The sequence below is a fragment of the Protomyctophum parallelum genome (genome assembly GCF_964188405.1).
Source record: "Protomyctophum parallelum genome assembly, chromosome: 5".
Classification (NCBI taxonomy): domain Eukaryota; kingdom Metazoa; phylum Chordata; class Actinopteri; order Myctophiformes; family Myctophidae; genus Protomyctophum; species Protomyctophum parallelum.
In genome coordinates this window covers 39,543,391-39,561,408 of record NC_139702.1, presented here as the reverse complement: position 1 = coordinate 39,561,408, position 18,018 = coordinate 39,543,391, and the positions used below count along the sequence as shown (strand labels likewise).

At 41.7% G+C, this 18,018-nt stretch overlaps 2 protein-coding genes and 1 long non-coding RNA gene across 3 annotated transcripts; all 3 read left to right on the top strand.

The window, feature by feature from the left end:
* Window positions 1–733: 733 nt before the first annotated feature.
* Window positions 734–1,327, top strand: LOC310858365 (noggin-2-like; the record flags this gene model as incomplete). Its single annotated transcript, XM_083764474.1, has 1 exon — window positions 734–1,327. One exon carries the CDS (start codon window positions 734–736, stop codon window positions 1,325–1,327), a length of 594 nt encoding a protein of 197 aa, XP_083620600.1.
* Window positions 1,328–4,294: 2,967 nt separating this feature from the next.
* On the top strand, window positions 4,295–12,465 carry get3 (guided entry of tail-anchored proteins factor 3, ATPase). Its single transcript, XM_083766170.1, has 7 exons — window positions 4,295–4,457; window positions 5,819–5,966; window positions 7,568–7,716; window positions 8,850–9,000; window positions 9,546–9,653; window positions 10,291–10,488; window positions 10,969–12,465. The coding sequence occupies exons 1-7, from the start codon at window positions 4,315–4,317 to the stop codon at window positions 11,095–11,097; spliced, it is 1,026 nt and encodes a 341-aa protein (XP_083622296.1). The 5' UTR covers window positions 4,295–4,314; the 3' UTR covers window positions 11,098–12,465.
* Window positions 12,466–13,521: 1,056 nt separating this feature from the next.
* LOC310859583 lies at window positions 13,522–17,870 on the top strand. Its single transcript, XR_014569317.1, has 3 exons — window positions 13,522–13,684; window positions 16,403–16,698; window positions 17,789–17,870. It is a non-coding gene; the product is annotated as an uncharacterized lncRNA (long non-coding RNA).
* The last annotated feature ends 148 nt before the right edge of the window (window positions 17,871–18,018 follow it).

Below are 18,018 nucleotides of genomic sequence, written 5' to 3'. Positions count from 1 at the left end.
TGTGTGTGTGTGTGTGTGTGTGTGTGTGTGTGTGTGTCAGTCTCTCTGCGTGTCTGTCCTTCCGTCCGTCCGTCTGACAAATATAGCCTCCGACACAGTTAAACCGATCAGTGTGAAACTTAGTTTGCACACTCACTCCCAGTAGGCCAAGGAAGCTCTGCCCCATAATCAAATCGGCCTCATGGTGGTGCTAATGTCCTCAGTAGATCACAGGTAATCAACTCATGTTTGCAAGGAAATTACATTTATTTATTTATTTATTACATAGTAACAAGACAAGAATACAACGGGTTGTGACCAGTGTTCAATCAAATGACAGGCAAATGTTCTCACATCCTGCCATGCACACTTCGTCCTTGGGTATTGGCTTGGTCATGTTTTGAGCCATAGGAGATAAGATGTCTATTGTTTGTCTGAGAAGGCACTAACTTTGGTGTGTTATTGTGCGAGTGCTCAAGGATATCTGCACCGACTGTCTGGCACATGTATGCTTACTACCCTGAGACGCAGACCACTTCACAGCTTAAAAGCAGAACAATACAGTGTATTATATTATTTTAGCCTAACATCCATGATGTCCAGACGGATTAGTTTGAAGATCTTTCTGTACTGGATGTGTATGTCTGTCCTAAATGGAAATGGGATCATAGTCTTTGCTTCAAATTACCTACCTCAGGAGGAGCTCATGCTGAATGAGACTACTGCTGGAACCCAACAAGACACAGCTTGGAATATGGCATTGGTGCAATTGAGAGACAGTTTAAGCACATCTTCGCAGCCCATTCAACCGTATTCGCTGTCAATAAGCTCTGACGACCACCATCACGCACCCAAAGCCAAACACCTGCGTCGTTCCCGTCTCCTGCGTGTTCTGGGATCCTCCTTTGACCCGTTTTGGATGTCCATAGACCAACCACCTGATGTTTCTGCAGGGGTCTTGGCTTCAGAGGTAAGACATGAGGGTGACGCTCACCCTGTGCCCCACCGTGACGACACACAAGCTGCACACCTGCCAAACTTTACCATTTTCAAGGATGGGTTCAACGTCAGTGCTTCTCCGGACCTGACCGAGCGCGCCACAGTCTACCACAGGAAACTAGAAAAAGAAGCAGAGGATTTGGATCTCGGTTCTCTACCCTCAGATACTGCCCGTCTGGTCAGAGACTTTTTGGTGCTCAGGAGCACGTGCAGCCTCTGTTACCAGTGGGTCGATTTGGGTCCAGTTTTTTGGCCACGATGGCTGCGTCACACCGATTGTGAGAAAGCAGATGGGTCGCGAACATGGGCGGAGCTTGGGGGGGTTCAGGGGGTGAACTGCACACTTTAATACCTTCTGGCTTCTGACTGTAGTTTGTAATCATCTCTCTTATCATGATATGATGACTCGCTGTATGGCTGTAGTGCATGTGTGTGAGCTGCTGTACTACCTAAATAACTCATTTTTAGGGGTTAGGGCATTGTAAAAACGCTAAAATAATAAAATAAAGGTTAAAAAAATTGCGCGTGCACGCTACGCGTGCGCGCGGGTGTCGTTGGCCAAGCAGTCGCACCCCCCAGCGTCAACTTCAAGCTCCGCCTATGGTCGCGAAGCTGTTCCTTTCCCAGAGGGATGGCTTGTGTGAGGGCTCAGACGACACAGCTGAAGATTTTGGCATGGCACTGTCGGGGAAGCGAAGATGGAGGTGGTGGATTGAGGAGGACTGCTGTTGGCCCTGATGGCAGCACTGAGATGGGAGCAGGTGAAGTGATTAGAAAGTGCATGTGGAGACAAATGCAATATCCTGTAGTTACAGCATGCAAATGTAAATAAATGTTTGCACTGTTTGTGGCTCAGGGTCTTTGGAACTGGCATGAAGAAGAGTTTCCATATATACGTGCCTGTTTTGTTGATGCCGTTCACTTGATGCTGCTGCTGATGTGTAAAGTTTTTCTTTGAACATTTTGTGCATTAACTTCTCAAATATAAATGTATAATGTTAGAATAGCCCATATAGAACTAGAAGTTAAATTTCTAAGCATGGACTGGATAACAACAAATATCAATGTTCATCTTTTAATACCCCCACCCCATGTTGCTAGAACACAGAAAATATCAAGTGAAATTAGGGGCAGTTCTGGGCATTAGGGGGGAAAACTAACAAAAAAGAATGTCAAGAACGGCCCCACTTTGGTCCACAATATGCATTGGTTCTGAGGTTCTGGGCCAGCATTCACAGATTTGGAGCAAATCAGTCATGGTTAGACAGTGCCACTAACTACCATCCCTTGGTCCAATCTGGTGTACTGTCTGTGTAATGCATGACCACCCCCCACACCACCAACAAATTAACCAAAGAGATAACATGTACTCGCCAGGCTTTTCTGACAACACATTTCTGTCTGTGTAGCCTTACTAGCCTATATTGTGATATAATATGACTATATTATATTATATTATATGCTGTCATTATACCTGCTGCTGTTTAACTGTCTTATTGTGTTGATGTTTTTCACCTTAAATATGGTTTCACCTGCTGCTGCTTCATGCCATCCCACTGATATTTTAACCACAGACATTATTTCACACTACACTACCCATATTGATATCTGACAATTGTTTTCCTTCTAGCCTATGTATTTCTGGAGCTTGTATGACAAATAATTTCACCTTTTGTGAACCATAAAATGTGTGAACCTGATCATGACAATAAATTGAGTTGAGCATGAGTTGCATCATTTTTGCTCTCACTTGTCATCCCAGGGGTTCTTGGGAGGGGTTCCTGAACAGCTGAAACACTTCTAGCCTATTGGGAAATCTAGCCAATCTAGTTGTGAACTTCTTGGGGTCAGCAGCCAAAATAGGCATATCTATTTGGGGGTCTTTCATAATATGAAAACCCTTTGAGAACCATACTGCCCTAGGCCTAAGAAGATTCGCTTGAGACCTATTAGCAGTAGCACACTTTAAGTGTGGTCCAACCAGGCCAGGGGTCGGGTGTTTACATTGCCAAAGCATGCAATCAAAATACAATAAAAACAGTTGAAAAATGGGAAAGTATATGTAGTGGGAGGGGTTACAGCATTTTGTAAACAGCTATGTCACATTGCATCATTATGTATACATGTTATACAGGGTATAAAGCTTTTTTGACACACATGCTTTGACAATGTAAGCATTTTTTGGGGACAGAATTTGCAGCATTTTTTTCTCAGGACTATTTAAATAGTATACAAAAGAAAAACTCAGATTTAAGATGTGTTTAAAGGTAGCAGCATGTCTACTTAAAGGTATATTCAGTGATTTCACTTAATTCAAATATCACTTATTTTTTTGTTTTGTTGTGATAATCCTCCCTACTATAGAGTGTGCTGGCCATTTCCTCCAGTTCCTCCCTGTCCCCAGTTAACCCCTGGGGGTCAAAAAACCGTAGGTTTCGTTTTTGACTCTCTATCCTGATTGGACGAAAGGCTGGGTCCCACAGCCAAAAACTAAACCTACGGTTTTTTGAGTAAAATCACTGAATATACCTGATATAGGTAGATGCAGATATAGTAGTCCTTTGGGGTGGCTGTATTCCTTTGAATTATGAATGTTTGACAAGCACTGCTCTCTCTGGCATCACAAAGAGAAGATTTCTACAGCTCTAGCAGTGATTCTCAACCCGTTTAATTTCAAGGACACCCAGTTTGACGGACCCACATTTAATGGCATTTCTATCTCCGAGACCCCGATTTAGATTGTAAAATCAATGTTAATTTAAAGGTATATACAGTGATTTCACTCAAAAAACCTTAGGTTTCGTTTTTGGCTGTGGGACCCAGCCTTTCGTCCAATCAGGATAGAGAGTCAAAAACGAAACCTATGGTTTTTTTACCCCCAGGGGTTAACTGGGGACAGGGAGGAACTCCTTATATGGCCAGCACACTCTATAGTAGGGAGGATTATCACAACAAAACAAAAAAATAAGGGATATTTGAATTAAGTGAAATCACTGAATATACCTTTAAGTTAAATTAACATTGAGAGTGTACAAATGTAACCAAATGGACACACTCTCAGAGTTAAATTTTAACTCTGAGAGTGTGTCCATTTGGTTAGTTAGTTACAGACCCACCAGCTCTGGTCCTATGGATCAGAGCTAAGACCCATAAGGGTCCATTTGGTTCCAAACTATCATTTAGCTGGGCACCCCCTGGAACTCCATCAAGGGCCCCTGGGGGTCTCCGGACCCCACTTTGGGAACCACTGTTGGTACAGCCTTCCTAGCTTCCTCTTCCCCCAGCCAGCCACGGTGGATCAGCTGGTCCAGCTCCCCACCTGACCCCACAGACAAGATGGCAGCTTCATTGGAAGACGAATTCGAAGATGCACCCGATGTTGAACCCTTAGAACCGACCCTGAAGAACATTATCGAACAGAGATCTTTGAAATGGATCTTTGTGGGTGGAAAGGGCGGTGTTGGTAAAACAACATGTAGGTAAGTTTGAGGGGAAATCCTGCTTCTAATAATCTCCACGTCATGGCATTCTCACGTTTCAACGCTAGCTTGTTTAGCACAGTGCAATGGACGTTCATGTTAACTTGATTCCTAGCCATGAAGACTATTTATGACGTATTTTAACACGGCTTGGGTGTACTTAACGTTGATAGCTAACGGTAGATTAGCAATAAAATGGGGTGTTTGCAAAGTTGGGCTACTTAAATCACGTACGTCTGCTTAGAATTAAATTCCACTGGCTAGCATATGCTATTTGGCTAACAACGTTAGCACTTTTGAGCAAGATGAGATTATATTGTTATAAACTGACATGATGACATCTTCATCGTCATCCTTGATTGATTGATTTAAGTATGTATTGTAACAGTTTGCAGAGTTACAGTACAGTTCAAGCACAACTCAATACAAAAACTGTTATGTGAGTGGACGACACCATTACACTTGTTTACAAGAGAGTTTTCTTTCCCGTTAGCAGCTTTTGCTTTTATTATTATATAGAAAATGAAATTGTTATTGCGCTGTCATAAGCTGGCAAGGAATGTGTTACCTGCTGCTGCTTGTTAGTTAGCAGGTTATAGCAGCAACAACCTATTTGATTATTTTTTAATCAATAATATCGATGACCTACTAATACTTATTTGTGTAGTTCAGTGGCTTTCAACCAGTGGTCCGGTGACCATCAGTAGAACCCCTTGAGTGGGTTTCAGGTGGTCCCCAGCTAAATGATGGAGAGTTCACACCCCCCACCCCAAACACTGTCTATGTTTCTTTTCCCTTTTTACCTTCTTTATGATGAATTCCTGTTCTGTTCTTTGACTATATAGAAGTGTCTATTTGTACTTCTCTAAAATGTTTTGATGAATTGAACAAGGTGGACCCTCTTGTAAACAAGTGTAATGCTTTATCGGGTCGTCCACTCACAGTTGAACTTGAAATGTACTGTAATTCTGCAAACTGTTTGCAGAATCAATCAATCAAAGTTGGTGAATGTAAAATCAAACCACGAATCAAACTTACGGTTATGGGCCCACCTGGTTTCATTTTAGATTTTACACTCAATAGTTAAATTATTGTTAAACATTACTTAATTTACAAGAAGTCTACACAATTAGAGAATGTAGAATAATTGTTATTTTGATCAATGTTTGTCTTGGGTGTGAGAAGCAAAATCTCATCAATTGGTCGTCCGTGGCTCAAATGCTAAATAAATAATGGACCAGGTCTGAAAACCACTGGTGTAGTTGAATAATAGTTAGTCCACTTGTTGCTGCCACAAACAATGACCTTCTACAGTCTGTATGAAGTGCCCTGCCAGAAACCTCTGCCCATTTCCCTTCTAGCTGTAGTTTGGCTGTCCAGCTGGCTGCAGTGAGAGAGAGTGTGCTCATCATCTCCACAGACCCTGCACATAACATCTCTGATGCTTTTGACCAGAAGTTTTCAAAGGTCCCCACTAAGGTTATGGGCTATGAGAACCTTTTTGCCATGGTAAGTGACCCAGCTTGTAGAGAAGAGTGTTAGCGTCCATGGTTTTTTTGGGGTTTTCTTTTTTTGCAAAATCTTGCATGAAATAAATACAACTCTGTATGCTTGTTTCATTCCTTTTGTGTGTGTCGTCCTTGTGGCGTGTAGATTTGTAGAAGACTTGAAGATTTGTCAACTAACGGTTGAGGTCAAATTTCAAATTTCATATTGATTCCTTGTGCAAAAAGCTTAAATTCACTCTGGGTTTCTTCTACAGATTGAAGGCTTGTTTTGCTTGTTCAGCTCGTAAAAAACTGGTCATTGGTCTCTTTCTGTCCCAATTGGATTATGGTGATACCATTTATAGGTTTGCCTTGCTGCATTGAGATTCATAACAAATGCACCTTTCAGAACACATCACTGCACGTTGTATGCTGCAGTCGGTTGGTTCTCATTGGCAGCTCGCAGGCTTCAGCATTGGCATATTTTCATTTATAACGCCATCTGGGTGACCTGCCGTCTTACATTTCATCCAAATTCGATCTGGTCCAAAACGGCCTAAACCTCAGGTCAAATGCTTTGCTGCGGTGTGTAGTACCAGCATTCAAATCCGAGGGGGGTAAAAAAATGTCTGGCCTTCTTTGGCCCTTGGTCGTGGAATGATCTACAGTCCAGACTAAAATTGGCTTTGAAAGTTCCCTTGAGAAGTTTCAAAAGGATCATCTTTGATGTACAATCCAACACTTGCACATGTTTGGATATGTACTAGCCTATGTTCATGCCTATATATTTATTATATCGGCTCAGATCGTGGAGATTGTGTATATGGTGTATTTTGCCCTGCTACTAAAAAAGTAGGACAGGTGACTTGTTGTATTTATGCATAGGTACTTTAAGGTGTATTATAGATGTTGTATTTGCTGGTTCAAAATGTAACATTGACCATGTGGTATTGAAGTGTAATTTTTATTTCTGCCTCTTGGCCAGTTCCCACTTGTAAAAGAGATGCAGTCTCAATGTGATTTTACTGGTTAAATAAAGGTTTAAAAAAAAAGTTCACATTTCCTTAACCGCTACACGTATTCATTTTATTGAAAGAATTCTCAGTACAGGGCTGCTGGTCGTCATTATATACCTCACAAAAATGGCCCAGGGGTGTTCAGCTTACAATAAACCAAACCCATTCTATTAGGGATGCACTGATGTATCGGCCACATATCACATATAGGCCTATATTTGCTGTTATCGGTCAATATCAGTATCGACAAATGAAACTGACATTAACTGTTGGCAGTCATGGCACTAGCCGATATTTATCTGTTGTTGATAAGCATGTATACATTTTGTGTTAGCTATGTTGGTGTGTTGGTTATCTGCAGCCTACTACCAAGCTGTAGATTCTGAACATTTATTTCTTGTATTGAAGATTTATTTGTTTCCCTGACACACAAGGGGGAAAAAACTAAATAACCATATTGGTATCAGTATCGGCTAAATTGATGTTACTTTAAACATCGCTATCGGTAAAGAATTTCCATATCGGTGCATCCCTACATTCTATATTTGTAAGTGTGTGTGTGTGTGTGTGTGTGTGTGTGTGTGTGTGTGTGTGTGTGTGTGTGCAGGAAATTGACCCTAGCCTGGGTGTGGCAGAGCTGCCCGATGAGTTCTTTGAGGAAGACAACATGCTCAGCATGGGAAAGAAGATGATGCAGGAAGCCATGAGCGCCTTCCCTGGCATCGATGAGGCCATGAGCTATGCCGAGGTCATGAGGTTAGCTGATGCCTATCACATCTGTGTGAATTTATTTTTTAGATATGCTGGTTTAGAGTAACTGGCCTGTGTTTTCTTAAGCTTGCGCTCAACACCCCTACTAGGTGAGTGCATAACACCCCTACTAGGTGAGTGCATAACACCCCTACTAGGTGAGTGCATAACACCCCTACTAGGTGAGTGAGTGCATAAGGAAACAGAAGGTCCGCAGTTCGCGTCCCGGTCTACGTGTCGAAGTGTCCCCGAGCAAGATACTTAGCCCCTAACTGCTCCCTGCAGCAAGATACTTAGCCCCTAACTGCTCCCTGCAGCAAGATACTTAGCCCCTAACTGCTCCCTGCAGCAAGATACTTAGCCCCTAACTGCTCCCTGCAGCAAGGTACTTAGCCCCTAACTGCTCCCTGCAGCAAGATACTTAGCCCCTAACTGCTCCCTGCAGCAAGATACTTAGCCCCTAACTGCTCCCTGCAGCAAGATACTTAGCCCCTAACTGCTCCCTGCAGCAAGATAATTAGCCCCTAACTGCTCCCTGCAGCAAGATACTTAGCCCCTAACTGCTCCCTGCAGCAAGATACTTAGCCCCTAACTGCTCCCTGCAGCAAGATACTTAGCCCCTAACTGCTCCCTGCAGCAAGGTACTTAGCCCCTAACTGCTCCCTGCAGCAACATACTTAGCCCCTAACTGCTCCCTGCAGCAAGATACTTAGCCCCTAACTGCTCCCTGCAGCATTGCCCTTGCATCACCCACTGCTCCTGATACTTGAGCTAGACTCACACCCGTGTGAACTGAGTGGTGCAACTCCCCTCCCCCCTTACGACCCCAAATCACCCCGTTTAACTTGCAGTCTGAGTCCAGCTTTAGGGTAGCTTAAATCAAATGCAGATACCACATTTCTCTGTATATGCAAATATACAGTGACAAATACCGCCAACGAGTGCTGACCAAATTATTATTTATTCATTAGATGCAGGTAGTTTGACACAACATGATGTGTCACTTTGAATGACCAGATGATTTCAGATTGAACCACAGTGTGTTGAGGCATATTTAATTTATACTCGCCACCAGTTTATCCTAGCCCCACATGATTAGGCTTATACTGTATAACTGTACCTTGTTTTCTATACACCAGGTTAGTGAAAGGCATGAACTTCTCAGTGGTGGTGTTTGACACTGCCCCTACTGGCCACACGCTGCGGCTGCTCAACTTCCCCACCATCGTGGAGCGAGGTCTGGGCCGACTCATGCAGATTAAAAACCAGATTAGCCCTTTCATCTCTCAGGTGAGACATAACAGGAAAAGTCCTGTTACTTTTTAATTAATTTTGTTAATTAATTTTTGCTCTTTTTTTCTTTACACTTATAATGTAATAATGCTGGGCCTGGGGGATATGAACCTCTCTTTATCTTTCCAGATGTGTAATATGCTGGGTCTGGGGGATATGAACCTCTTTATGTCTCTTTATCTTTCCAGATGTGTAATATGCTGGGTCTGGGGGATATGAACCTCTTTATGTCTCTTTATCTTTCCAGATGTGTAATATGCTGGGTCTGGGGGATATGAACCTCTTTATGTCTCTTTATCTTTCCAGATGTGTAATATGCTGGGTCTGGGGGATATGAACCTCTTTGTCTCTTTATCTTTCCAGATGTGTAATATGCTGGGTCTGGGGGATATGAACCTCTTTATGTCTCTTTATCTTTCCAGATGTGTAATATGCTGGGTCTGGGGGATATGAACCTCTTTATGTGTCTTTATCTTTCCAGATGTGTAATATGCTGGGTCTGTGGGATATAAACCTCTTTATATGTGTCTTTATCTTTCCAGATGTGTAATATGCTGGGTCTGGGGGATATGAACGCAGACCAGCTCGCCTCCAAGCTAGAAGAGACCCTGCCCGTCATCCGCTCTGTCAGTGAGCAGTTCAAAGACCCTGTAAGACAAACCGTTATACGACTTATAAGAGCACCATGCTGTCGCTGATTGAAATAACTAAATATGTAGGCATATTCCTCACAATGTACATATAGAATCTTTCCTCTTCTGTTCTTATGACTATATTGTAACTGCAGATCATTGTACCTTGTACACACTCATGTGTTCGTTCTTTATTTACAAAGTTTGCACTTTGTCTGCCTTTGGTGGTTGGGAACATGGGAAGAAACCCCATTAAAGGCTCATTTTCCTACGTATCTTGATCCCAAATGACTTTCCATGAGGTCTATGTTGCAGAAATGCCCCTGTCGTCGGCTGTAGGTCCCTAGCGGAGGTGGACGCTTTTCAGACAGGGCATTAGTCTGACATGTGAGTGTCTGCTCCCGTGCTTGCGGTTATGGTTGGGTTAGGAGATGAGGTGTCATTTGTCGGACCAATGACTTGTCTGAACTATGTACTGCACCCGGTCCCTAGCAGACATAAATGCCGAAACGACATTGCCGCCACTCAAATGTCGGTGCACGGCCGTTTTCACACGACACCAACATCAAATGTCTGCCGACACATCGCCGGCACAACATCTGAACGGGGCTTTATTGACTTGTCTCCGACCCTTTCCTTACCTACTGTCCATCAGGAGCAGACCACCTTCATCTGTGTATGCATCGCCGAGTTCCTGTCGCTGTACGAGACGGAGAGGCTGATCCAGGAGCTGGCCAAGTGCCGTATCGACACACACAACATCATTGTCAACCAGCTGGTTTTCCCCGATACAGACAGACCGTGCAGGATGTGTGAGGCCCGCCATAAGATTCAGTCAAAATATTTAGATCAGGTATGCAATGGTTTTTTTGTTAGTTAAAGTGTATGCTATTTATCTTGAGCTTAATTATTGACTAAACGCTGCATGTCAAATGTTATTTTGGGCAGCACAGTATAGCAGTGGTTCCTAAACCTTTTAACCTGTGACCCAAAAAAGAGATTTGATGTCTCCCTGAGACTGAGCTAGTGAAAATAGCAGATCTACAAGCTCACAACGCATTGCTTTGTGCTGTGTTGTGAGCATGTAGATAGATCTGCTATTTTCACTACTACTTAAACATTTGTTTTTCTTTTGGAAAGTCAAAAAAATCGATGCAACACATGTAGATCTGTCTCTTTGCTATTCTTGTCAGCTCTCTTTTGATTGTTGCACCTAGTATCAGTTCCTACTGGGGCCCCTGCCAGTACTAGAAAAGCATCTAATTGTACGGGAAAAATAACTTTTGTGTTAAAGTCATCGTCAATTAAATAATATCCAAATGTCTCTCTACAGATGGAGGACCTGTATGAAGATTTCCACATAATTAAGTTACCGCTGCTGCCCCACGAGGTACGAGGCGCAGAAAAGGTCAACACCTTTTCTCAGCAACTGCTGGAAGCATACATCCCCCCCAACAAGTGATGTCATTACACGTTGGAAAAGCCACCAGTCCGCACTCGACAACCACAGTCTGAACTCGCCTCTTTCATTCAAGCCCCTTTGACCAGCCTCACCCGTCGCAGTTAACTGCCTCAACGTCATCCCCCGTCGTCCTTTTCTCCTTCACCCAAAGTAGATTGACTCTTAAGTCTTCACTGCTCCTGCAAGACAAGACACGCATTCTCTCAATGGATGGAGAAAAATAAATCAACACATGCAGTTATAGACACACACACACAACCTATTCACAATTCACACTCTTTGTTTTGTTTTTTTGCATACCATTTACTCTGTATCTATCATGAATGGTGTACTAATAACCACCCTCTTAGCATTTAACTTCTTTTTTTTCTGAGAAACTACATACTACTCCCTTTTACTCGATCTCCAGCCTCTAATGTACAAAGTCGTGGCTAAAGTGCTCACTGCTGTGGTGCAGTGTATTCTCAGAAAACAAAAAAAAACATGTTTTGTTTTATTTGATTGTTTTTGCTTTGGGGATTTCTTTTGGGGCTCTATCTGGTCTGATTTGACCTTTGTCGTTGCAAAGTAAATGGCCAATAATGATGAGAAATGTTCTCTTTACCTGTGTATCTTCATGGGAAGGAATTGTGGAATCTGGAGCAGTAGTGCATCCCATTTTTAAAGTGTTAAGTTGTAGGGTGTGTGTGATGGCAGGAAAAGAGACAAATCTTACTGTGGAATTCGAATATACCATGGTGTCTGTACTCTGAAGGCATATTTTCCTGGCCGTCATCTGAGTCACGAATATGATTGCAGTAAAGGCTACAGGAGCATAATAATGCAGTGTCTCTTCATGTACACTATTCTCGGCCCTATTCTCACTACCCCTGCTCTTTATTACACATGCTAAGCACTATTCAATGGCATTTAGTGCCATATGTTATCTCCGTGGGATAAGGGTGTAAATATAATCAAAATTACAATAACAGCCAGGTTTAAATTTAAAGTTCTATTTATTGATAAAAACGCAATGTGTACCCGTCTCCCTTTTGTGTTTATGCAGGAAAGTCTAAATATTGCAGCCTTTGGTGGTGAAACGATTCTCGAATGACAGGTTGTAACTTGTTAACCAATCCATCCTCTCCTAGTGGATTCAAGCATTTGTAAACGATATGAAGTACTCCTTTCTCTCTCGCCCCCTTTCCTTTAGTGTCCATCCTGTATTTAACTGAGGATTGGGATCACTATAGCAAGACATTAGCCTTATTTAGTGAATTGTAAACAATTACTGAATGTTGCTTCTAATCTAATGTACCGGTACAAAATATTAAAAAGGCTGCCCAGTCAGTGTTAAGTTTGGCCTACTCATTAAAAGTTGAATTCTGATTTGCTTGCCTGATTTCTGTGCACAAAAATATTCCCCATAGCACAGTGGTTGCCATTATTCCCAAGGATTCTTATTCCCAATCAAAATGATGGGTGAAACCTTCAGGTGGTGGAAAGTAATATTTCCCTGTCATTGAATGCTTTTGGATTTTTTGAGATTTTCTATAATTTTAATAAGTTATGTTCGAAGTGTTACAAAATAAATAAAAATAAAAATGCCTCACTTGTGTGCATTTGTGCATGTTTTGAATTGATAATTAACTAACTAAGCCATCTCCACAAATGTGCAGATTGAGCAGGTGATACTGCATGCAGAAGAGTACGTTTGAAAATGAACTCTGGGTGGCAGCAATATTCAAATGTGTTTTCTGCATTAAGTTTCAGTTAGTAGTTACTCATAACTTGATACGCTCTGCTGTACCTGAACAGATTGCATTATGGTGTTATAGTTTAGCATCATGTTTATGAGAAACTGGGCAAGTAATACTATATACGGTAACGTCTGGAAAGTGTTTGAGCCGATCTGACATAGGCTGCTGAAAACAGTTAATTGTGTAGGAATTCGAATAGGATCATGAGCTTAGAGTATATGGCTACTCTTAAAATCATGAGCCACACATTGGTTTGTTTTTGGTGTCTATACGTGGGCGTGGCGTGGCTACTGCTCTGGGTCTGGGTACAAAATATTTTATGATATTGACTTAATTGTGCTACATCACGATTACGAACCAACCAGAACAGAATGACTTTAACATTTTTAAATTGGACACCATCAAATGGACAGTGATAGCCTGTAGGCCTACTGTTTTGCATGAGCTGCTGCAGTAAATAATAACCAACTTACTACATAGTAGGGTGTTACATGGACTGTACTAGAAATAATCAAATAAATGATGTGCTTAGTTTGCACTTGTTTTTAGAGCTTTGTTGTTGTTGGAGATGATGACGTCATGGTTTGACAATTTTTCCCTGAGATCGCAGAGGCTTGCGCAGACCGAGTGGATATAGTGGAGGACTGGAGGTGGATGGAGCCTGAGGTATGGATGGGTGGACATGTCCATGCAATGATGGACAGAACTTCAACAGAAGCATGGGCGAATGGACGAACGAACCAGACCGGTGTGTCGTGAGGATTAGGAATGGACATTTGCAATGCATCGAATCCACTTTATGGGGTACTACTACTAACATAACAGGCAGCTGAGCTGATTGATTGTCGGTGAGTGATTATAATGTCTGCAGATAGGATTTTACTTACAGAAGTTTGACAGTGTCAGCAGTTTATGGGACAAACTTTTTGTGTAAAACAACAAAGAGACATCAGATTTCATATTTAAGCATTTCATACGCGGGAGTTCTGTTTATATTGTGCAGCTCTGCTTATTCTCCAATCTCCAGGACAGACTATATATCATACTATAATTCTAACAATGTGTGTGTGTGTGTGTGTGTGTGTGTGTGTGTGTGTGTGTGTGTGTGTGTGTGTGTGTGTGTGTGTGTGTGTCAGAAACACCGCATCTCCTCATTGCCTGCACCAATCGCTCCCACTTTCACACAGGCATTGACCATATGAATATGGAGGGCGTAACGGAGCCCTTTTTTCGATTTGACACATTAATGATTAATAATGAATTTATTAGTGAATTAAAAATGCGACCAGGGCGCAGTAGCCTACCACCCGCCAAATATCTCACAACGGGTAAGGACTAGTACAAATTAAAAGGCGATGGATATATTTAGTATTGTCAACTTCACAAAGCTAAAGCTTCAATGGAGAAATGACTCGCAGACATTGATAACATTAATGTAGATGTAGCCTATCTGTTGACAAAATTGGCACAATTAAGAGTGAAACACGGCAGACTGTCTGTGACTTAATTGAAGTTTTTTGATTGATTGATTGAAATATTTATTAACAGTTTGTAGAATTTACAGTACATTTTAAGCACAAACTCAATACAAAGACTGTTAACTGTGAGTGGACGACCCAATTAAGCATTACACTTGTTTACAACAGGGTCCACATTGTTCAATTCATCAAAACATTTAGAGACATACAAATAGACACTTCTATGTAGCTAAAGAACAGAACAGGAATTCATCATATAGGAAGCAAAAAGGGAAAAGATACATATACAGTGAGGGGAAATGGGGTGGGGGGGATTCAGATTTTACAGAGGCCAGTTTCGAATTGCAGCCATCCGTAGGTGCCCTTTGAGAGCGGTTTTGAAGGAGTCAAGGGATGTCTTAATGACACATGTCTTAATGACTGTTGGTAGGGCGTTCCACATTTTGGTGGCATAGGAGCGAAAATAATTTAGTCCCTTGTTTGTGCCGAATCTGGGTTGTACATGGTTTGTTGCACTCCCTCTGGTGTTGTGGGTGTGGACTTCGTTTACATTAAGGAAGTATTTAGACAGGTACATGGGTATCTTGGTGAGTCTGTTCGTTTGAAATGACAAATGCGTATTATGATGTCTTCACTTGGCACCTCCTGCATGCCACCCAGTGCCACTATATAGGCTATGCCAGCCTGCACTGCAGTCAGTCAGTGCCACCATAACGCCCTTGATCAGTGCGTTTATTAGTCCATGGGCACTGATATACTGCAACGGCTGCCAGTGCCATGGTGCACTATAACTCTAGACAGTGTATGTGGAATTATAATGAGTAAAGTATCTGACTGAGTGTAGCTGGCTGTCTTGGTCTGCAGTGGGCAAATAAATCAACCCAGAGAGGGTGTGTTGCAAAACTATAAACTTAATTGGGCTGGTTCTGGACTGGTTCAGAATTGAATCTTATAGTCTGACTCCTATTGATTGATTGATTGAAGTATTTATTAACAGTATGCAGAATGGTTACATTTCAAATGAAAGCATCAATACAAAAACCTACTGTGGACGACACCATGATAAAGCATTATTACACTTTTTTTTACAACAGGGTCCACCATGTTCAATTCATCAGAACATTTAGAGACGTACAAATATACTTGATATATATATTTTCTTTTAAAACAGGACATCGTCCTACCCAGCAAAGTGTATGTTGTGATAGCACACTTTAATTTAATCTAGGTCTATTTCAATTGAATTCAAGGAATTAAATATAATTGAAACTTTCAATTAGAAGAAACCATTACATTAAACAGGCTGCAGTAGATGGGTATAAGGATCTGCTAAATTTAGCCCAGGTCGTTAGCGAGGACAACTCGCTAATAACCTGGACCAGGGCTATGTAGTTACCACCTTTATGCTTTAATATAAAGGTTCACTAAAACATCTCCTTTTTAGAAGAAGGAGAAGACACTGGAGCAGCTCGGACAATTTAAGCCTTTTATTTAGGTGAGACAAAAAGGGACTCCTGCACATCCAAAAAGACCCGTAGGAGGTGCAAGTCTAGTTAGCAGGCATAGACATCAAAAAAGAGAAAAACCTTCCAATGAAGGGACTGCACACTCCAGGGAACAGAGACGGACAACTTACTGCATCAAACTTATTTATTAGCACGACGCGTTTTGCCGTGAGCTTCGTCAGGTGCTATGATATGATATGATATTTAGGTGTTAGTATAAAATCACACACGTGTGAACTGAGTGGTGCAATTCCCCCCCCCCCCCCTCTCTCTCTCTCTCTCTCTCTCTCACTCTCTCTCATTAGAGTCACTACCCCTCTCACTGTTTCTGGCGCCCCCTACTGCTATTATTAAGTCACATACTCATGCTCACACAGACAGACACACACACAAACAAACAAACAAGTACAAGGACATTGCAAGCTGGTTGTAGGAGTGGTTTGCACCACTCAAAAAAGAAAACGTTTCGACCTACACATCAACACTAAAGGATGGACTTTTATGTCCTTACATTTGCATGTCCTCGCTGCCTGAAGCAATCTGAGCCACATTCTATGTTGTTTTGAATGTATTGTATGACCAGGTGCTGCTCCCTCAACCTTACATCCACTCAGTTGGAGGAGCCATCAGAAAACGTTGTGATCCTATAATGTGCATGCTTGGCTGGCTGTTCTTCTAAACCTACGATGAGGTGGCGCGACCACGAGGGCGATGTCCTCCCTACTGACATGACCATTGGTGATGCTGACAGGGATGGACTCTACGCCAGCATGTGCAAGTCAGCGGTGGAGAAGAAGACAGCCATCGACACTGTTTCATGTGAAGTAGAGCAGCATGACATCGAAAAGAATGACCGGAAAGAATCCTACCAGGTCCCTGGTGAGACTGCATGGTTGGCTTGCTTTAGGTACTGAATTGAATATGTATGTATGTAACGAATTATCCCATACTCCCAAGTCAGAGCTGTATTCTGTACTCCCAGGGGAAATTTAGTTATTAGCATAATAAAAATATATAAATATATAATGTCATAATTTCATCATTCTTTCAGTAGAATGTGACATATGAAACTAGGGGTTTTCATGATTCTGAATCCATTCCAAGCATTAGTTTTGCACAAAAAACACTCCTTGGGAGGAAAACAGCCATAGCCGTCATCACAAACGTGATGAGGTCAGCACATTTGGTCAAGTGGATATGGCCTAATTTAGCCCAAGGAGTGTTTTTAGTGCAAAACTAATGCTTGGAATGGGTTTCAGAATCATGAAAAACCCCTAGTCACATGCTACTTAAAGAATGATGAAATTTTGACTTTTTGGCCTTATATAGGATGTTATGGGTATGGTCACATATTATGCTAATAACTCAATTTCCCACAGGAGTTGAATTTCAAACTTTTAGTACATGTTATTAGACACATTTAGTAACACATTGGTGAAGAAATTTCTTGGTAACGATTTAGTTCCCAGATTTTCATAGATTTCTCTTACTATGAACAGCATGGGATAAACGTCCGCAGGTCATGGGCAATAGAAGATATACAACGTCAAAACGAGTCACACAGCGACACATTTTGAGCTCGTTGATCGGCTACTTTTGCTACTTTTGTGTGATTTCTGACGAGGTAGGACATTAATTTACGAAAAAAAGGTTAAAATACGGAGAGAAGAGGTTTCTGCCCGACAGCATATGCTCTGGAGCGAGTGTGGAAATATAGTGGCCCTCTCCATCATCATAGTTGCCCACCTGTGCTCCAGGTAAAGGCAGTAATGAAAAGACTCACTGAAGGAGTCAGTTATGCAACAAAATTCGGTTACATTTGAGATTCTGTGCAGAACAACTTAGTGAAATGTACACTAATAAGTAGTGGAGTCTTTTTTTAGATCTTGTTTTACATTTTGCGAATCAGAGTAAAACATCTATGTTATCATCTCTGAGTTTCTGTACATAATAATATGTTTTGTTTTAGATGAATTCTTTGCAACAGAGTGCCCTGGAGAAGACACTGGGAAGTGGATTGGTCTGGGTCTGGCAATTGGCATACCACTTGGACTCTTTTTGCTGTGGTACTGTGCTACTTTTGATTGATTTATGTGAGTTTAGACATCCCTCGATATAATAATAATAATTTTACTTACTAATTACTAATTACTAATTTTACTTAATAATTATTTTCACTTACCCCAAAGTCACGACTTC